Source organism: Candoia aspera, chromosome 1, assembly GCF_035149785.1.
Source record: "Candoia aspera isolate rCanAsp1 chromosome 1, rCanAsp1.hap2, whole genome shotgun sequence".
NCBI classification, from domain to species: Eukaryota; Metazoa; Chordata; class Lepidosauria; order Squamata; family Boidae; genus Candoia; species Candoia aspera.
In genome coordinates this window covers 261946789-261965482 of record NC_086153.1, presented here as the reverse complement: position 1 = coordinate 261965482, position 18694 = coordinate 261946789, and the positions used below count along the sequence as shown (strand labels likewise).

The following is an 18694-nucleotide window of genomic DNA, read 5'->3' as shown; positions in this document are numbered from 1 at the left end:
ATAGACTAATCTTTGTGTAGGAAGATTCAAAGATTAAGAAAACTGTATCACAGCTGTTGTTGAATGCAGCCCTGCATGCCTACTCTGAAATAAATCCCATAACATTCTGTATGTGTAGGAATATACCCCCCAAATGCAATCCTTGGGAGGGCTTTCCAGGGCTTATAGGCTATATTAGATGCCCCCCAGCAAGAGAGAGAAGGAGGGAGGTTTTTTCCAGATGGGGGAAACCTGACTTTAAAATATCTTCCCATCTGCCATATAATCCTCCAAAGCCAATTCTTCTCCACCATCAAAATTAGGCATCGGAGGAAGCATCCCAGGAGGGGATTGTAAATTCTGCAGGTCTCCGGAAAGGATCCCAAAACAGCACAAAGATAAATCAGCCAGGGAGCTAAGGTAGACAATTCTCCCCCCCCCCTCCAAAACCAATAGGAAGAAATTTAAAAATGAGAAACCAAACTGAATCGAGAAGTGACCACACAGGGGCTTAATGCTTCCTGTGAGCCTAGCCTCGGGCTGGGTATTCTGCTTTATCTACCTGTGGCTCACCTAAGACACTGGTGGCAAGTTTCATTCCCAAATTGCCTTGGGTAACAGTGGAACACTTCAAACTTCAGAATGAGCCTAGGCAATTTATTTCTGCTTATCTCACCCAGCCCAATGAAATATATTAATCATTGTGTTCTGTTGTTTTAATTGTCTCTCAACAGTTTTACTCTGATTTTGTTTTATTTATCAGCAACAGCAGTTAGTACGAAAAGGCTGAGAGGTGGTAGGAAAGGTCTGTAAAATTCTAGAGTGCAGAGAAGCAACAGTTTCGTAAAATGATCCCTCTTGTAAAGGAAAGGAGCCGAAGGAGAAGGCTGAAACATAACTAAGCATGAGCTGCACAAGGAGACATGCCATTTGGAAAGCAGTGATTCCTGGATAATGGTTACTCTGCAGTGAAGAACACCCTGTTGAAAGCAGGAGGTTAGAAGTCCTGGTTGTGGTAGCCATCCCGTAGATAATATATTGATGGCAGAAGAATGGATTGTGTTGCACACTAAGTGATGTCAAGGTGGCATCCATTGGTGGCCTTTCTTACCCATGGTGCTCAATTGTGCTAGGTGCTGGCTTCATCTTGCTGCCCAGCCACAGAACCAATGATGCTGAGGACAAATGTACACCTACTGCTGGGCCAGACAAGAGGAAGAGCTACTTAGTTTAGATGACCTTTGTGACAACACCACCAAGCATTTTTTGCCCAGAGGCTGAGCACTAATGGCACCTTTGTTTTCTTTCCAGAGAACATGAGAGGGAACAGTTGACTCCGCACATGAGCAGTCTTCACTGAGCTGCTGGTACTCTGCAAGAAGGTGCATGGGTTCAAGGCCCCCAAGCTCTCATTTGAGAGTCTCTGTGTGCAAAGCAACTGTTCCTGTCACAGTGCCAATCCTGGAAGGCAATATTTTCATAAAATGTACAATATAATTTTTATTTACTGTAAATGTAAAAAGAAATAGAATGTCAGTAGACATAAAAATGAAGTCACAAAGAGTTGGAAGCGACTGAACGAATAAACAACAAGACATAAAAATGCCTTCTTGGAAAAAGTGAGTTCTTTGTTTCTTTTTCTTTTTTTGATTGATTGATTGGTGGGTCATAAAATTAGGGACTCCTTCCTTCCTTCTTTCCTTCCTTGGCTTTAGTGTGAGAGTATCTGGAATTTGAAAAAGTTGTTGACACCTTCTGGACAAATGTGATACAAACATGGAATATCTTTTTTCAAATACTGTTTGATATCATGCTCTCCTAAAAGCACCATTTCAGGCATTCATTTTATTGTGGTTTACTTTCTAGGAAGCCAAAGAAACAGATTTTTATTATACTTTACCTGAAACACTATTACAAATGCTAATCTTGCTGCAAGCACAGCCCAAAAATCTTTTGCAATGTCATATTTATTTTCCGACCATGGAGGCTCTCTATAATCTTTGTATCTGAAAAACAGGATAGAATTGAGAATCAGAAGGTTCTGAGAGTAATTTATTAATTCATATCAAAGTCTATCATTCTCTCTCTCTCTCTCGTCTATCTCTAACTAGAGTCACTGTGGCAGTTGCTACCCTGAATTTACTGCTGATACGTTGAAAATATTGTCATGCTAATTTCTTTAGCCTTTGTCATAATTATATGTTAGTGACTTGCTATATTTCCATGTTCTTTTTCTAAGAGATAGGATGAGTTTATGTGTTTTCCATTACATATTTAAGAAAAATGTGTAATTATATTTAAACTATCTCAGAGTCTGGAAAAGGAAGCACTGACTGACTGGATGTCTTGTCCAGAAAAAGGGTTGGCTTGTTATAGGGCAGACAGGTATGCAGACATTTATTAATACTTGAGTGGAAGGACAAAGAAGCACATAAAGAAGAGTGCTGTGAGTATCATATGTAGGGACTTTAGAATGTAGTGAAACACAGCCTAGGGCAGCATGCCTAGGGCAGGGACAGCAAACTTACCGTCTTCAACTCACAGCAGTCCCAGCCAGAATGGCCAATGATACAGATACTGGGAGTGGTAGTTCAGAGGCATCCTAAAAGGCTATCAGTTCCCCTCCCCAGTCCTACTGGATAAGTGGGAAGGAGGATGAAGTAGAAAAAGTGTCTTAATACAAGCTCTTAATTACAATAGTATGTTTTAAATTAAGAGAAATAATAGGTAAGGTATATGAAAAGAGATTACATTGGAATTTGGGCTGCAAAGTGCATAACTTCTGAGTCCCAAGAAAGCCACTTTGTGGCTTTCAAAATTAGATTCATATAGGATATTGAAGCAATTCAGGGATTTATTCTGGCGTATATGAAACTGAGCAAGTTTCTGTGGTGTAATTAATGAAATAGTGGGATCTTATTTCTGGTTTAGAGGTCCAGTCAGAATTCAATCTTTGGACTGAGGACAAATTAAATTATATCTCATTATGATTTGCAAAGCCTTGACATATAAATGACTGCATTTAGGCACTCGTTGAATAGCGAAGTGCATAGTTTTATGGTGTTTGAGATTCAGATTAGCTAATAGGGCTGTGCATGTTCTTTCAGTGGGGTGCTTCTCAATGTGCATATGAATCATTAAAGCAGCTATGTCTTTTATTAGCTATTTTGAAAGTTGTCCCTGGTACTATTTCTATATGCATGAAACACCTCTTTCAAGAAATTAGCATAGCCATAATGGCAATTAGAAGCAGAGGGGAATAAGCAGCAGCAAAGCTTTCCATTAAAAAAAGATCCTGCTGCAGATTTCTGTTTCAGAAGAATATTAGACAAATGAGCATATGGGTCCTGGATTTTTAAAAATTTATTCATGTCCTCTAATATGTTTGATTAATTAATGAGGTGGTTTGGATGGCTTTATTGTGTGTTTGTGTGTGTGTGTGTGTGTATGTGATGTATGCAGAGAATAGATCCAGACTGGAAGAATCATGATGGAGCCTTAAGAAAAGTATTTTTGTGGATCTAGACAATTATAGTGGCTTAGAAAACTGTCAAGAAAAGAAGTTCTCTTTTCAGAAATGGGGTTCTACTGGTTGAATTTTTGTGCCCTTGATGTTGTTTAGGTAATGGCAATTGGGGAGAAATAGTGTGGGCATAGAAGCAGAGGGGGGAAGGCAGCCTTCTCTACAGAAAGATGGCACATGTCAGTACATATAGCCTAGAATAAGTACACTGAAAGTTAAATAAGAGACCTGGTGAGACGCATGACAAATAAATATCCTAGGAGCAGTCTAGGGAAAGCCGTTTCAAATAAATGACATTATATACCTGCATATTTGCACTGGATAGCCAAGCTCCATAGCATCTTTTGGAGCTGTTCCTTCTTGAAAATCGCTGACATTAAAATAGGATAGTGTATGGTTCACGAAGCCATGCATGGTGCCACTCTCACTGTACATATACAGGTACACGAGGCGTGGAATGAAGTCAGATGTGAATGAGATCACAAATGCCTAAGCCATAAAAGTAAAGAATGAGCGCAGATATTCAGGCCACACTTGCTTGATTACATAAGCAGACTCAATTGTCTCCTCCACAAGCATGATATGCTTTGAACCAGCCAGGCATGGATCAGGCTGGTTAAAATCGTATCATCAGGTCTGCAGGCTAATGGTTTTCTCTGCACCCTGGTGGTTTGATATTCAAGCTCTAAAACTGTAGCAAATTGAGAATGAGTAGCTTAAATTAACTGGGAAGCTAACATCAGGTGGAAAATTAAGTACAGGCATTTTTCAACACTGACATCTTATTAATTGCACAATTCTTTCAATAACAGCACAGTTTGCTGTGTTACCTTTTCACTATTTTTTTGGTATGCACATGCCTTATTTTTTATTATCATTTTTTTTACTGTCAATAAACAAATACTGTCAGGGGACTGATGTTGCTTTTATTATCATGTGTGCTGGGAGCAATTCTGAACCACTTTACATTCATTGTTTTGAAGTTTCGTGCTGTTTGTGCAAATGCTTCAACTAGATGTTCTGTCAAATGCACAAAAACTTCATGCAGTGGAAAAAATACTTTTATTAGGATCCAGCAATTCACTATTTTTTGGTCTTTCATAATTAAAATAAATCTTCCATGAAATGTTCAGCTGTTGTTTGCAGGGCAGATACTATCTCAGAATAGAGTGGAAGGCTTTGAATTCAGAATTAGATCTTTTCCCATATGGACCCATAGGAATTGCACCATTTTCTTTGGCTTTAGAGCACAGTACCAACTTTTTCTTAATCTGGGGGCCAGCCTGCCAGGGTGCAGGTTTTTCCAGTGATGCTTACAGGGAATTTGGGAGTCTTTATTGGGGACCAGGGATAGTTTCAGTTTCCCCTTTTTTAGCTGAAAATTGTACTGCCAAAATTTGGCCACTTTGCTCCTGTGTCATTTTTTCTGGGGTGATCTCAGAGGGCTTCACAGCTACAGATGGGGTGCCTGCAGGTTGCCCACTCCTGTGTTAGGGAATGTCTTTATGACATCAACACCTAATAACCAATTCCAACCTTCCTTTCTTGTCTAATAGAAAAAAGGACAAAGAATGCCATGCTTAACAAGCCTGGGAGCAAAAGAAGAGAAGAATTAATGTTGGCATTCAGAAATGAAAAAGCTACAGTCTGGAAACACAATGGAGAGAGACAGGGAAGGATCTGCAGAAGCTCTTGGGGCCAAATAAGGACTACCACAGAGCTGTTCTATATCATACAGGAAATAGGAATGAAGTCAGGGGATAAATGAAATGGATAGAAAAGATGGGCCTCTTGAGGAAGAGGAAGCTACAGTCATTGGGGGGGAGGGGAGAAAAGGTGGAGGCAGAGCCATCTGGGAAATGGAGCTGAGGCTCGTCCATGTGTCAGCCCATCTTTATGACTGTTTTCCCAGGCATATTCTCACTCTTCAGTGGCATTTTCCTACTCTAGCCATTGCAGCATACTCACTATCAGAGTAAATTTTGAAAGTAATTGAACAGAAAATGGGAATTTCATCTTCAATGATTATTTACAGAAAAAAAAAACTTACATTTATAATCACAGCCAGTTTTCCTACTCCTCTGAGGATATTATACCATATTCCTGGGAAAAGACAAGCAAGCTATTCAAAAGTATTGACATTGATCATAGAATCACAGAGCTGGAAGTGACTCTAGAGGTCATCTAGGCCAGGGGTTTTCAAACTCTGATCCCCAGAACTCCTAAGGTTCCATGAGCAGTTGGGGTTCTGTGAGAGATTAGGGGCAAAAATAAAATTATACTCAAATGCAGCCAATCTTCTATCCCTATAACTTTGTCCTTTGATCAGATGTTCCAGGATTTTTTTTAACTAACAGGTTCCACAACCTGAAAAAGTTTGAAAACTCTGCTGAGTACAGGTTCCACCAAAGCATCTCTGACAGGTGAAAATCCAACTTTTGTTTCAAACCATTAGAAAAGGAGAACTCACCATGTCATGTGGCAGCCTTTTCCACAGACTGATAACTTGTACAGTCAAGAAGTACCTCCCTATGTCTAGCCTGAACCTCCTTCCTTGTAGTTTTATCCCACTGGTTCTGCTCCTGTTCTCTGGGGCAATAAAGACTTTCTCCACTCCCTCTCCAATGTGGCAACCCGGATGTTTGAAAAGTGTTATCATATCTCTCTTCAGCTGTCTCTTCTGTAGGTTAAACATACACTCAGATCCTTTAATTAGATTAATCATTTAATCCTAATTGGGCTTGGTTTCTAAATCACTCACCAGCTTGATAGCCTCCTCTGAACATGCTCTAATTTGTCATTGCCTTTTTTTGAACTATGGAGCCCAGAACTGTATAATATTCTAAATTTGGGTCTGTTCAGGACAAAGTAGAATGGAATAATTATTTCCTATGATCTGGGCTATATGCTGCTATTAATGCATCCTGATACATCAGTTATAATGAAATAAATAATAACACAGTGATATTAGCTTCTTTTTCATCCTTTCTTTAATGAAAGTTGAAGTTGAAAGATCTTTCCTTTAAGGTCTACTCAGTTTGTGAGTTCAGTTACTTCTAGACTACATTCCCTCATATGTGCAGTCCATTCTGTGGGGTATATCCAGTGCTACATGAATACCTTTTCACTTGTAACATGGAACTTCTTGTCTTCCCTATCTCTGTTCTGAGTTCCAATTCTGATTTGGAGGATCCCTTACTATCTGAGCAGACTAGTGGATGCATAGAAGGATGATTCAGTTCTGCTGGTGAATGATACTATTTGATACAACCCTGTATTTGTGCTCTTCATTTAAGTCCCCAACCTACTGAGGGCTGGGAGTGGAACCAAGGAACACAGGTTCTTTGGTTATTACACTGAAGTTTAGAATGTCTTCCCTAAGGATGCCCAGATGGCCCCTTCTCTCCATACCTGCTGGCACCTAGTGAAGCCCTTAAGGAGAAGCAATGTTTTGTTCACTTGTTCATGCTATTTACACTCATTATTTGAATCTCTGTGTAGTTAATTACTTTGCATTCCTTTAGTAAAAAATAAAAGGATAAGAAGAAAAAAAACATAGCTTCCCTAGGCACTGAGGTCAGACTGCCACAAGTAAGGAACACGAGGTGATATTCAGTAGAGGTTCTGCCTGAGCAGAAACTGATTCATCTTGCACAAGTCATAGCACCCAATGTTATCCTTTCTAACCAATATTTATAATTTATAGATACTGTATAAATAATCACTAACTTACCTATATCTTTAGCTCTCACTGCAACTGGCCTCCTCAGCTCAGTAACAAATTTCTTTGCATCCAGACGTATCTCAATGATATTGTTCAGCAATGCAAACAAGGGAGCCAGTGGGAAGGATGCAACAAACAGGGTTACAAAACCAAACTGGATTACTGAAAATTTGAAAAGAAGTTACTGTCAATTACAAATTTTACTATGTAGAATTTGCTTTCAGAAACACAACCTCCCAACAAACCAACAAATGCACCATACACCATGCACATATTATATGTATTTTCTTAAGTATTTAATCTGCTATATTATTTGACTGCCTGCTATTTTATATAAACATACATATTTTGTGTGTGCATTTCTGGGCAAAGAACCATAACGACGTATTTCATTATGAATTAGTTGAACTACAGTTCAGCAAAAAGTTCAAACTGTGTCTCCTCTAGCTTAATGCAAGCATATCACAATATTTTTGTACTTGCCATTTGCAATGAAGTAGTCAAATCCTGTGTCTTTTTTATATAACTTCATGCTACTTTCACTTTTTACAATTCCCCCACTCAATCTTCCACCTAACTATGAATCTACATATCTTCCGAACACAGGATAAAAGTATGTATTTCATGTAGTGGATGAAAGTCCATGAAAGGAGAGACATAATACATTTGTTTGTTTTTGAGGAGCTACGTGTCTCTTTGTTGTTTTTGCTCTAACAGATTAACTTGGTTTATTTATATATTTATTTACTTTGTTTAATTTATATAGCTGCCCATCTCACCTATGTGATTCTGGGCAGCTCACACAATTAAAATAGCAAAATAAAAAACTATCAAGACAGTTACAACAAACCCACTGAAAACAATTAGAACAATTAAAACAATTAAAAACCATAAACAGAAAACACAGGAGAATGCAATCAAAATCTGACACACAATACAGCTGTTTCATGGGCTCCATATTTCCATGGAATCCCCAGGCCCAATGACAAAACCAGGTTTTCAGGGCATTCCAGAGGCTGATAGGGTTGGGGCCAATCTTACCTCAGGGGGGATGATGTTCCAAAGAGCAGGTGCCGTGGCAGGAAAGGATCTCTTCCTGGGTCCCCTCAGATGAAGCTCCTTAGCAAATGAGACCTTTAATATGCCCCTTCTGCCAGACCTGATGGGATGGGTATGTAACTGTGGAGGGGCGGTCCCTCAAATAACCCAACCCCATGCCATGTAAGGCTTTAAAAGTCATAACCTGCACTTTGAATTGAACTCGGAAGCAAACTGGCAGCCAATGCAGCTCTCAGAGTAACATGTAATGTGCACTAATCTAGGGGTGCAAATAACTGCCTGTGCCGCTGCATTTTGCACCAGCTGAAGCTTCTGGATGCTCTTCAAGGGCTGCCCCATGTAGAGCGTTACTGTAAGCCATTCGGGGCATGAGATGAGCCTCCTGATCAAGGCTACTCCTCTAGAAATTTTATGTATTAAAACTCGGAACTTCTTAAAGGGGTAAGACATATTTTGCTATTGAATCATATATTGCATGAAGAAAGAACTGGAGAAAAGAAAGAACTGGAAAGCTGGAAAACATCCTAACAGTCTGAGGCTGGTTAATAGAATTTTGAATGGATAATAAAATATTGAATGGATAAGAGTCTAGTCAACTGCAGAGCAGGGAATCAGCTAGGAAACCCCACTTTAAATATTTTAAATCTTACTCATTTCCATGTACTCTGGAGTAAGGCCAGCAAAAGGTTCCAGATTATAATCTACTTCATATCGCTGTTTTTTCTTCATATGCTCTTCATGATCTACAGGACTTTGTTGTTTCAGCTTCAAGTACCTTATAAATTTTTTCATTTTTCTAGGAAGAATAGGAAAAAGTAATTGCTTTAGATTTCTTATAAGTTTCATAAAACATTTAGAGACTTGGATTTCCATTTTTATAATATTTTACGAAGTTCTTTAAGAGATAAGGCAAAGACCCAAATTACTTGTAGCAGAATGACAGCCTTCTGTTTTGAATTCTCTTGGATCTGGAATGGTATCCGAAGAATTCTGTGAAAATGCCCAAGACTTTTCATATATACCCACCAAAGGTTTTATGTCATCTCCACCCCAACAAGAGTTTCTCCTGAAGTTCCTTTCTGTTCATGTTAGTTTTACTGGGACCAGCAGCCCCCCTAGTTTTATTGGGAACACAAGAGCTCCAAATATCTGCAAGATTCCTGGCAAAATAAATGAAATAGAATAAAGAAATTTCTTTACTGTCTCCTAAAGAGACAAAGAAGACTTGATTATTGGGCTCCATCAGCCTCCACCAACCTGATCAGGAATGTTCAAAAATGTAGCCACTGAGCAACCATGAAGCCAATAAAGCCTCTTATTCCATATACTTGATCTTAGTTTGCGTGTTTGGTCCTATTCTGTTTATCTACTGAGTTGGCTGAACTTGGCCTCACTGTTCATAGTTCTTATTTATTAAATGGTATGAACAACACTTTGGGAAAGCACTATTGAAATGGAGACTACAAGATTTACCGATAAGAAAAATAATCCTGAGTTAAAGATGATCGACCTTCCTCCCCAAGGAAAATAGAACAAAACAAACAAAACAAAAACCTAAAAACCCCTCCCTGCCTCCATTACAATATTCTCAATCAATCTAATATGGCTCAATCATTTTAAAGATAAATTATTTGCAGGGGAAAAAATAGTCCTTCAGGTAAATACAAAATGTATTGAACTAACAAAACAATAAAAGTAACAAAACAAATGCACACTATTTTAAACTTTGGTATATCCTCATTCTAACATTTTCTTGCACTGCATGCATGTCAAACAAGAGAAAAAGATATTAAATCTATCAAGAGATGATATGCAAGCATTTTGAGAAGATAGTTAATATATTCTTATTTCTTACTACTTACGGGATGCCAATTTCGAAAAGATTATTCTGAATCAGCTGTTTTCCCAACATGATAATGCTAAGTTGTATACACAGTTCCATTAGGCAACCACCAGGAGCACACTAAAAAAGGAAAAACAAAATAAACAAATTGGGGGCATCCATATACCCCAACAGAATGTTCATAGCTGTTTTCTAGACGCATGAACAAAATAAAGTACAGTTACCTCTTCCATTCGAAGAGAATGAAAAATGTAGACATAATCTCCTGGGCGTCCAACAAATCTAGACAATTTGGAAACAATGGTTATACTTATTTTGTCTTATAGGTAAAAGTTTTCAGATTCTTCCTGCAATATTTCACATGCCACCAAAGACATTCTACATAGATACACATTGAAAAATGAATGATTAATTTGGTTTGAGAGGAAAACTACATAAAAGCAAATCTAGCTATTAGGAATATATTCACTTTTATCAACATAAAAGTTATCAGTGACATTTTTCAAAGAAGTAATTTGCCTTTGAGCTGGGTTTATTAATGTTAATTATGCTTAATGGAAAGAGTATAAAGAATCTTGTGGATATACTGAGGAGAATTCAATTAATTTATTTATTGAATTAATTCCTTTCTGTCAATGAATGGAGTTAAAGAAAGCTTGTCTTTGCTATTACCAGTTTCCTATTCTGATGGTAGTTCTTGGCCCTGCTTTATAGCTAACCTATGAGCCTTCAGAGTTTCAAGAGAAGCAATGCAAGGGAATGTATCAGTAAGCCTGGTTTCCCCAACCTTCTTTGTGCTTGTGGAAACTTTCCATTGTGGTATTTTCAATAATGTTCTAGAGCAGTATGCTGGCTGGGGAATTCTGGGAGTTGAAGTCCTCACATCTTAAAGTTGCCAAGGTTAAGAAACCTTCCTCAACCTGATGACCCTAAATGCTAAAGCTGTTGATTACCATTTATCTTTGTAAATGCTTCTGTGTGTAACAACTTAGCATGAACATATGCTGAGTAAACACTTAAGTTTTAACTTATGAAAGCACATTTTGTCTCAATACTTAGCAATATCCCTTATTTGTACCCATAAGGCAACTATTCTTCTATTATGCAGAAAAAGTGCTCCTAACAGAAACATAACCAACACAATATATTGGGTACATAAATTGGCTAACATAATTAATTCAGTTAATTTTTATGATCTTATTAATTGGAGATGAAGGCAGGTGTAGCCTGGGAAACTCAAGTGACAGTCCTTCTAAATAACTACCCTTGTTTGAACAAAAGCTCTGAAACAGCTTAAACCAGTGATTCCCAAACATTTTCCTTCATTACCCAAAACCACTTATCAGAAAGTCCTTTTTACCCAATGTAGATAAAACACTTTAAGTCAATTTAAAGATCCTTGTTGTGATTGGGTAATGGATTTGTGTGTCATTACCCAAAGAAAAAATACTTTTACCCAATTTTGGGTAATTTACCCAGGTTTGGGAAGCACTGGCTTACAATAATAGTAAAGCAATTAATTAACCTATGTAACTTACCGGCCCTTGAAGAAAGCAACGTAGAAAATGGGAGTGTAAGCATTAACAAATTTCAGAAGGAAGGCCTTGAAGATAAGTCGTTCTTCAAAACTTTTGTCTGTTTTTGGTACCTCTGAGGTAAATAAGATTAATGCAAAAATGACTGAAAGGTTAATCCAGACTATTAAATACTATAGAATATTGAGAACCTAAACTTGGAAGAATTCCCTTCATTTCTTTAATAATTTCTGAAGAATACTATATTTATTGCAAGTTGGGGATGTTGAAAAAAGACAGCCTGCACAAAACCATAGGGAAATAGATGAAGAGAACAACTACTGAATATTACAATTTCATATATACAAAATAAATATATTAATAAAATGGAAGAATCTCTCTGGCATTCAATGTTTTTGTACTTTTCCTCAAAACGTACCTTTTTATGTATGTTTCTGTATTCTTGTTCTATTTAGACTAAGAGATTTCAATTTTCATCTTAAATCACATAACTCTTCTAAAATGAATAAGTACTTCTCTGTAACTTCTGTTCTAATCTCTGTGTGATTGCTATGGGTGCTGTTTATAAAGTAAACTGCTAAGCTAAGAAAGTATTATATGATAAAACAAACATGTTGAGAAAGGAATGTCTCTGTCTTTGCAGAGTATGTTCAGAAATCTACAAACTGACCTTGCACACTGCCTATTGGAAAGTCCCCACGCCCATACAGGAGCATTTAGTGTGCCTATTACCTGTGCAGTTTCTCACTGCCATTGCACAGCTCTGTCATTCACACCCAGCTTGCATATCAGCCATGGAGCAAAAAAAAAGTATGCATACAGAGTGATACTGCAGAGACATCCTATACCATACACATACTATTGTCTGAGCAATAAAATGCCACAAACTCTGGTAGTTTGCTTTTATCTTGGTATCTTTAATATAATATATCTACCACAGAGAAGAAAAATTAGTTTGAATTTTATGACTGGGCTGTAAATCAAACAAGGAAACATCTCAATTATAAGATAAGTTCATGATTGCACAACAAATTTGCATGTAAATACATTCCTGGTGATTAAATTAATCCCTGAAGTTATAAATGATAGCATAAATGTTGGTAACAATTGCTGCCACATAAAGAATGATATATTAAGGTAGAGTATAGATGCTTATATTTATGGGCACTGAATATAGACAATCATGTCTTCATAGAAAAGGTAGAACTAGAAAACCTATTGCACTTGGCAACCATCTATACGATCATTGCTGATACACTACAGTTGGCTCTACAGTATATGGATCATGGGCATGTGAAATGTCAATCTGGCTGGATAACAAGAAAAGTATTTCAGATTATTTTTTTTCTGCTTTCAATAAAGGAATTCATATTGAGGAATGTCTGGACCCTTCTATTTCTCACTTCTTGATTTATACTCCTCTTGAAGTAAGCAATAACCAGAAATAAAAATAAATTGTGTTATTCAGTTTATTAAAAAAATTGATTCTCCAAGATGACAAGGGTCTAAATTAATTTAAATAATTTCCACACTTATAATTAAACCAATATTAGTTACGGAAAGATATGAATGCCTTAATGCCAAGAATCCTTTTATGCTATTAGCTCAAGGTTTGTTCCTATGTAGTTTTGCTTGCAAAATCAAAGCTCAATTGTGGTTAGGCAGATCATTTAATGAAATCATGATTCTAAGTCAAATAATGGGAGGATATGTACCTACCAATCTGAGTCAGCCATCGAGCTATGCAGCCATATACTTCATCTAAGATTATTATCACCACCAGATTAATAATCACTGCAGTGGCTGTGACAGTCACTCTAACATTTGACCTGCCTCCTGGAGAGGAGCTGATGGCTAAAGCTGCTGCAGTGGAGATTCGGTATATAATAACCCCAAAAACAATAGCAAATGTCAGTCCAATCTGAAAAGAAAAACATAACCAGTTATGAAAAGATTAGGTTCACAGTATTATTGTGGCCAAAATTAGTTTGTATGGAAATGTTTCAATCACTTGTGCAAATTATACTATTACAAAAGGTGAATGCTTGCATATAGTTTACAGACAAATAGGTATTATCCAGCTACGTGTCTGATGATGGTCCTTCTACTAGAATGGCCCTCTACTCACTAAGAATTATTCCTTAGGTTTCCAAAAAAAAAAAAACCCCAACTTAACTGATGGCATTATTATGGTGTTTTCTAAACATTGCTATATAGTTATATTAAGATAATGAGAAAAATATCAACTATGAAGTTAAACACAATATAGCTAGAACAATAAAGGAAATATCATAAAATACTGATTGTGAATTCTGCTTATGGTTTAGTTCATAATCATCAATACAATTAAAAAAAACCCTGCAATCATATGTTCATAGATTTATAGAGTTGGAAGGAAACTTGGAAGTCTTCTAGTCCAACCTCCTGCCCAAGGCAGGAATCTTCAGACCATCCCAGCCAAGTGGTTGCCAATCTTTATTTGAAAACCTTCAGTGATAGGGCACCCATGACTATATGAGGCAGGTTCTTCCACTGCTTAATAGCTCTATGGTCAGAAAAATTTTCTTTATTTCAAGTTTGGATCTCTCTTTCTCTGTAAGCTTCCACCTATTGGTTCTTATCCTACTTTCAGGCACTACAGAGAATAAATCCACACCATCTTCCTGTGACAGTCCTTCAAGTATAGGAAGGCTGGTATCATGCGTCCCCTTAGCCTTCTCTTCTTTAGACTAAATATGCCCAGCTCTTCATACAATTTAGGCTACAGGTCCTCACCATCTTTGCACTTCTTGTATTATGGTGATCAAAAATGGATACAGTATTCTAGGTGTGGTCTGACCACTGCAGTATAAAGCGGAACTATCACTTCCTGTGATCTTCACATTATACGTTTGTTGATGCAGCCCAAGCTTACATTAGCTCTTTTGGCAGCTGCAGCATGCTGCTGGCCGATGTTTAAACTGTGGTCTACCAGGACACTTAGATCCTTCTCCCAAGTACCACTGCTGAGCCAGGTACCACCTATCTTGTACCTGCACATCTTTTTTTTTCCTACCTAAGTGCAAAACCCTATGTTTCTTGACATGGAACTGCATTTCACTGGAAAAAGCCCAATGTTTAAGTCTATCAAGATCCTTTTGAATCTTGAGCCTGTCTTCTGAGGTGTTAGCAATCCTCCCCAGCTTTATGTCACCTGCAAATTTGCTGAGCATCTCTTCTTTCCCTTCACCTAACTCGTTTATAAAAATGAACATTATTGAGGCCATGCATTGGGTACAATTTTTCAACCAACTGCAAATCCATCTAATGATGGGACCAACTATCCCACATTGTTCCATTTTATGAAGAAGGAGACCATGGTCAAGTTCATCATATGCCTCATGAAGTCTAAGTACATTACATTCACAGCATTCTCTTGGTTTACTAATCTAGTCATTTTGTAAAAAAAATATGATTTTTTAAGTCTGATATAACCTATTTTCAATAAACCCATGCTGGTTTCTAGTAATCATCTTGTTTCTTTCTAAGTGCTTGCAAACACACTGTGTGATGATCTTACAATGTTCCCAGGTACTGATGTCAAGCAGTTGTCAATTCAACATAGCAATTAAATATGATGTCATATGTTGCTCCCCTTAACTAGTTCTAAAGCTTGTGAGATTTCAGTGATGTGATAATTTTTTGTGGGACTGGGAGAAGGACTCTTATTTCCTCTTCAGAGATTAGGTTTGGCAAAATACAGTGTTCAGATAGCATGCAGTAGTTGTGGGGGCAGGGATATCCATATGTAAAGGATATACCTGTACATATGGAACATTGCAATCCTTATTGTTCCTATTACAGCAAGGCACAAATAATAAAAGGATTAACACTATTATAAATCTCAAACTTTTTGAATATATGAATTGAAAAATACAAACCAATTAACTAATTTCTGCACTGTTTAATGGAACTTTCCCTAAAGTGGCACCATCCAAATATGCTGGAAATTTTGAATTTGCACTTCCAATACATTTGAAAGATGGGAAAGTTAGGGAAAAAGTTAGAGAAGTTAGGGGAAGTTAAATATATCCCCAGACTAGATCCCCAGATGAAGGAAAAGCTTGTTCCTTAAGAAAAATTTCCCTACTTTTGGAAAGATGGTTGGCCCAAGAAAATAATTTTAAATGTTTCCAAGATATTGCTTACCATAAAAATAATGCTCACAAAATTCGTGAAGTATGCTGGGAAACGATCTTTCCATGTCAGTTTTTCTTTTTCAGTCTAGCACACAAAGGAAGACATAACACGCAGCAATTCAGTATAGCGATTCAGCGAGTTATCTTTTTAATTTTTGCTTGTTATCCAAATTTAGATAGGCAAGATCACAATCAAATGCATCAGTCAATAGTAGTGCAAGGACACACAAACAGAAGTAAACATTCTAAGAAGAGGTTAACATCACAACAGTGTGAGTCAATTCAGAGGCTTTCATCAAACTACAGCGACGTCAGGCAATTTGCAAACTACTCCATATAGAACGAATTTGTGGATGAGTGGATGAGGCTATATCTAGTATTAACGAACAGGGTTCATTTGGGCAATGGGACTTTTATTCGCTCTTGTCCCCTCTGCAGCCCCACCATCTGTTCTGGAGTTTCCCCAGCCCTTTCAAGTAGGGGTGAGCACAAGGAATGCAGAGGGAAGAGGGACGGGGGAACATTTGCTAACAGATAGTCTTTTTTACGGGGGGACAGATACAGTCCTAAGGCCAGGCAGCTCCTTAAAAACAGTTATTTGGAGGGGCCATCAAAACGTATTTAGCCCAATCTAGTTTGGGAAACTGGTACTGGTTTCCTTCAGATACTGTTTAAATTGCCTTTCAAAATGTCATTTTCCATTTAGAATAAAGTATATTAGAATATTTCCCAGAAGCTTAGTTTATCTCCAAGTCATCACTCACAGGAATGGGGGAATGACAGTGAGAGCAAGTAGATTATTTGCAGAATCCCTCTGCTTTCCTCAGGTCAAGACAGAGTACCTGTTTCCTCAAGTGTAGTAAAGTTTAGGGACACTGGAGTCTGGCAAGTATGAAAAGTGGCATACTGTATTATGTATTTGGCGGAAGACATATGGGCTGAAGAGCATGGATTGCAATGACATAAAATATTTATTTATTATTCAAATTTAATTACCATAATGCTCACAATAAAATATGACGGTGATGATGATGATGTGTGTGTGTGTGTGCACACACATGGAACTATGTTGCAAAGTCATAGAGAAGAAAAGATGCCAGTGATATGAAACCTGAAGTAATAGTACAGTACAGTGGTTTCATGATTTTCAAACCAGATTTGTCCATCTTACAGTTTTGCCTGATCTCAACTCGGAAATGCTGCTGTACTTGTAAGAGGACTGGGATAAAAGGAGGGAATGCAGGCACTGTGTTGATTCTCTTCTTCCATCCTATTATCCTATTGTAAACTTAAGTGAATGAAAGTGAGAAGAGGGGACAGAATTGGAAGCAGAGTGGTTGTAGGTATGGCAGTTGCTTAAAGAGATAGGAATCACCTCTGGGTTCTGTATTCGTAACACGAACATTTGATAATAATGGTTTTTAATTGTTGTTATGTTTCTACACCACCCAGAGTCACATTTTGTGAGATGGGCGGCTACATACATTTGTTAAAGAAATAAATATGTATATATGTTCACGGTTCATTGGGTGATATGATTTTTTTTTTATATACACTGTCTTTATGATCACTTCATATGTAAAATTAGGGGGCAGGGAATGATCATGTATAATTCCAGAAAGCTCCTATAAGAAAAATAAGCATTTAATATTACATGCGCATCACATGCATGTTCTTCCTGTCTGTCTGTCTGTCTGTCTCTCTTAAAAAAAAAAGAGTCCGGCAACTCCATCAAGCATAAGGCATGTGCAGTGTTGTAAGAGCTGCACATCAACCAATATGAAAAGATCAACCATGCAGTGCCATTCCAAACAAAGGCAAAAACCCATCTCAACAAGAGTGATGAAGACAGGGGAAGGGAAAGCCATATATGTGAATATTACAAAATAAACAGACAAAAGAAAAATGTGTTTTATAGTTATTCATAGTTCAGAAAGTTTCCACAAATGTTAATGAAATGTACCAATTTCACCCCAGCCATGACTCTCTTAACTCTTTGTCGCCATTTGTTGGCTGCCTCTTCTGGCAATTGCTGGCCCTTCTGATGGCATTTGAAGGAAACAGAAAAGGATAATCCAATATGGCTGTTACAAAGCACTGACTCATATGTAAATCAATCAATCAATCAATCCCCTGAATAGAATATGGACATGATATAACTTAAAATAAATAAAAGATGCCCATATGGTGCTGTTAAATCTTCTGACATTATAAAAGAGAAAATTCAAAGTAAAACCACAGGAAAATAATCAGAATTTACTGGCAAAATAACAACAGTAGTGTTTACACATTGTATAAGCATTTTTATTTACACAATATGTAAAAGAGCTGATAGATGGTCAGTTATTTAGTTATTTCAGCAATGATCTGGAATCAGAATGAACAATGGGATGACTATGTTTGCAGGTGAAACAAATTATTTAGAACAAAGAAATCAAAAGCAAAATGTAAAGAAATCCAGAAGGTCAGCCTGCTTCCTCTTACTGTACACTATCCTTTCTGAGATATGTTGAGTAGAATACTCTAGATGGATAACCCAAGAATAACAACACTGGCATTTTTAAAATCCTTTCTACATAAATTTCTAAGATTGAATATACCTATTTCAACATTTTTGCACACTGTTGTTTTTATTTACCATCTTCTACCTGATTAATTATACCAGTCCAGTCCCTTCAGTCAATAAGGTGGTTATATTTTCCTTTTTGCTCCAACATGGATCATTCATTATTTATTCACAGTTATTCCATTTCCATTTACCATTTTGTTGCCCATTCCTATGTTTGGAAATATCCTTTTGGACTTCATCCTAAGTAGTTTGACGAAACCCACAAACTCAGCCTCTTTCCTGTT

At 37.3% G+C, this 18694-nt stretch overlaps 1 protein-coding gene across 3 annotated transcripts in view; it reads right to left on the bottom strand.

Moving 5' to 3' along the window:
• ANO1 (anoctamin 1) overlaps window positions 1-18694 on the bottom strand; it is a 139373-nt gene that overhangs the window by 9044 nt on the left and 111635 nt on the right. For 2 of the 3 annotated variants that reach the window (XM_063289588.1, XM_063289589.1), the window contains 11 exons: window positions 17805-17882; window positions 15852-15926; window positions 13383-13584; window positions 11667-11778; window positions 10353-10410; window positions 10148-10248; window positions 8936-9081; window positions 7236-7388; window positions 5553-5605; window positions 3807-3991; window positions 1880-1985 (listed from right to left, as the gene is read on the bottom strand). In XM_063289588.1, coding sequence (XP_063145658.1) covers window positions 1880-1985; window positions 3807-3991; window positions 5553-5605; window positions 7236-7388; window positions 8936-9081; window positions 10148-10248; window positions 10353-10410; window positions 11667-11778; window positions 13383-13584; window positions 15852-15926; window positions 17805-17882 — 1269 coding nt within the window. The remainder of the gene's footprint in view (window positions 1-1879; window positions 1986-3806; window positions 3992-5552; window positions 5606-7235; window positions 7389-8935; window positions 9082-10147; window positions 10249-10352; window positions 10411-11666; window positions 11779-13382; window positions 13585-15851; window positions 15927-17804; window positions 17883-18694) is intronic. The other variant, XM_063289590.1, reaches the window with a different exon arrangement.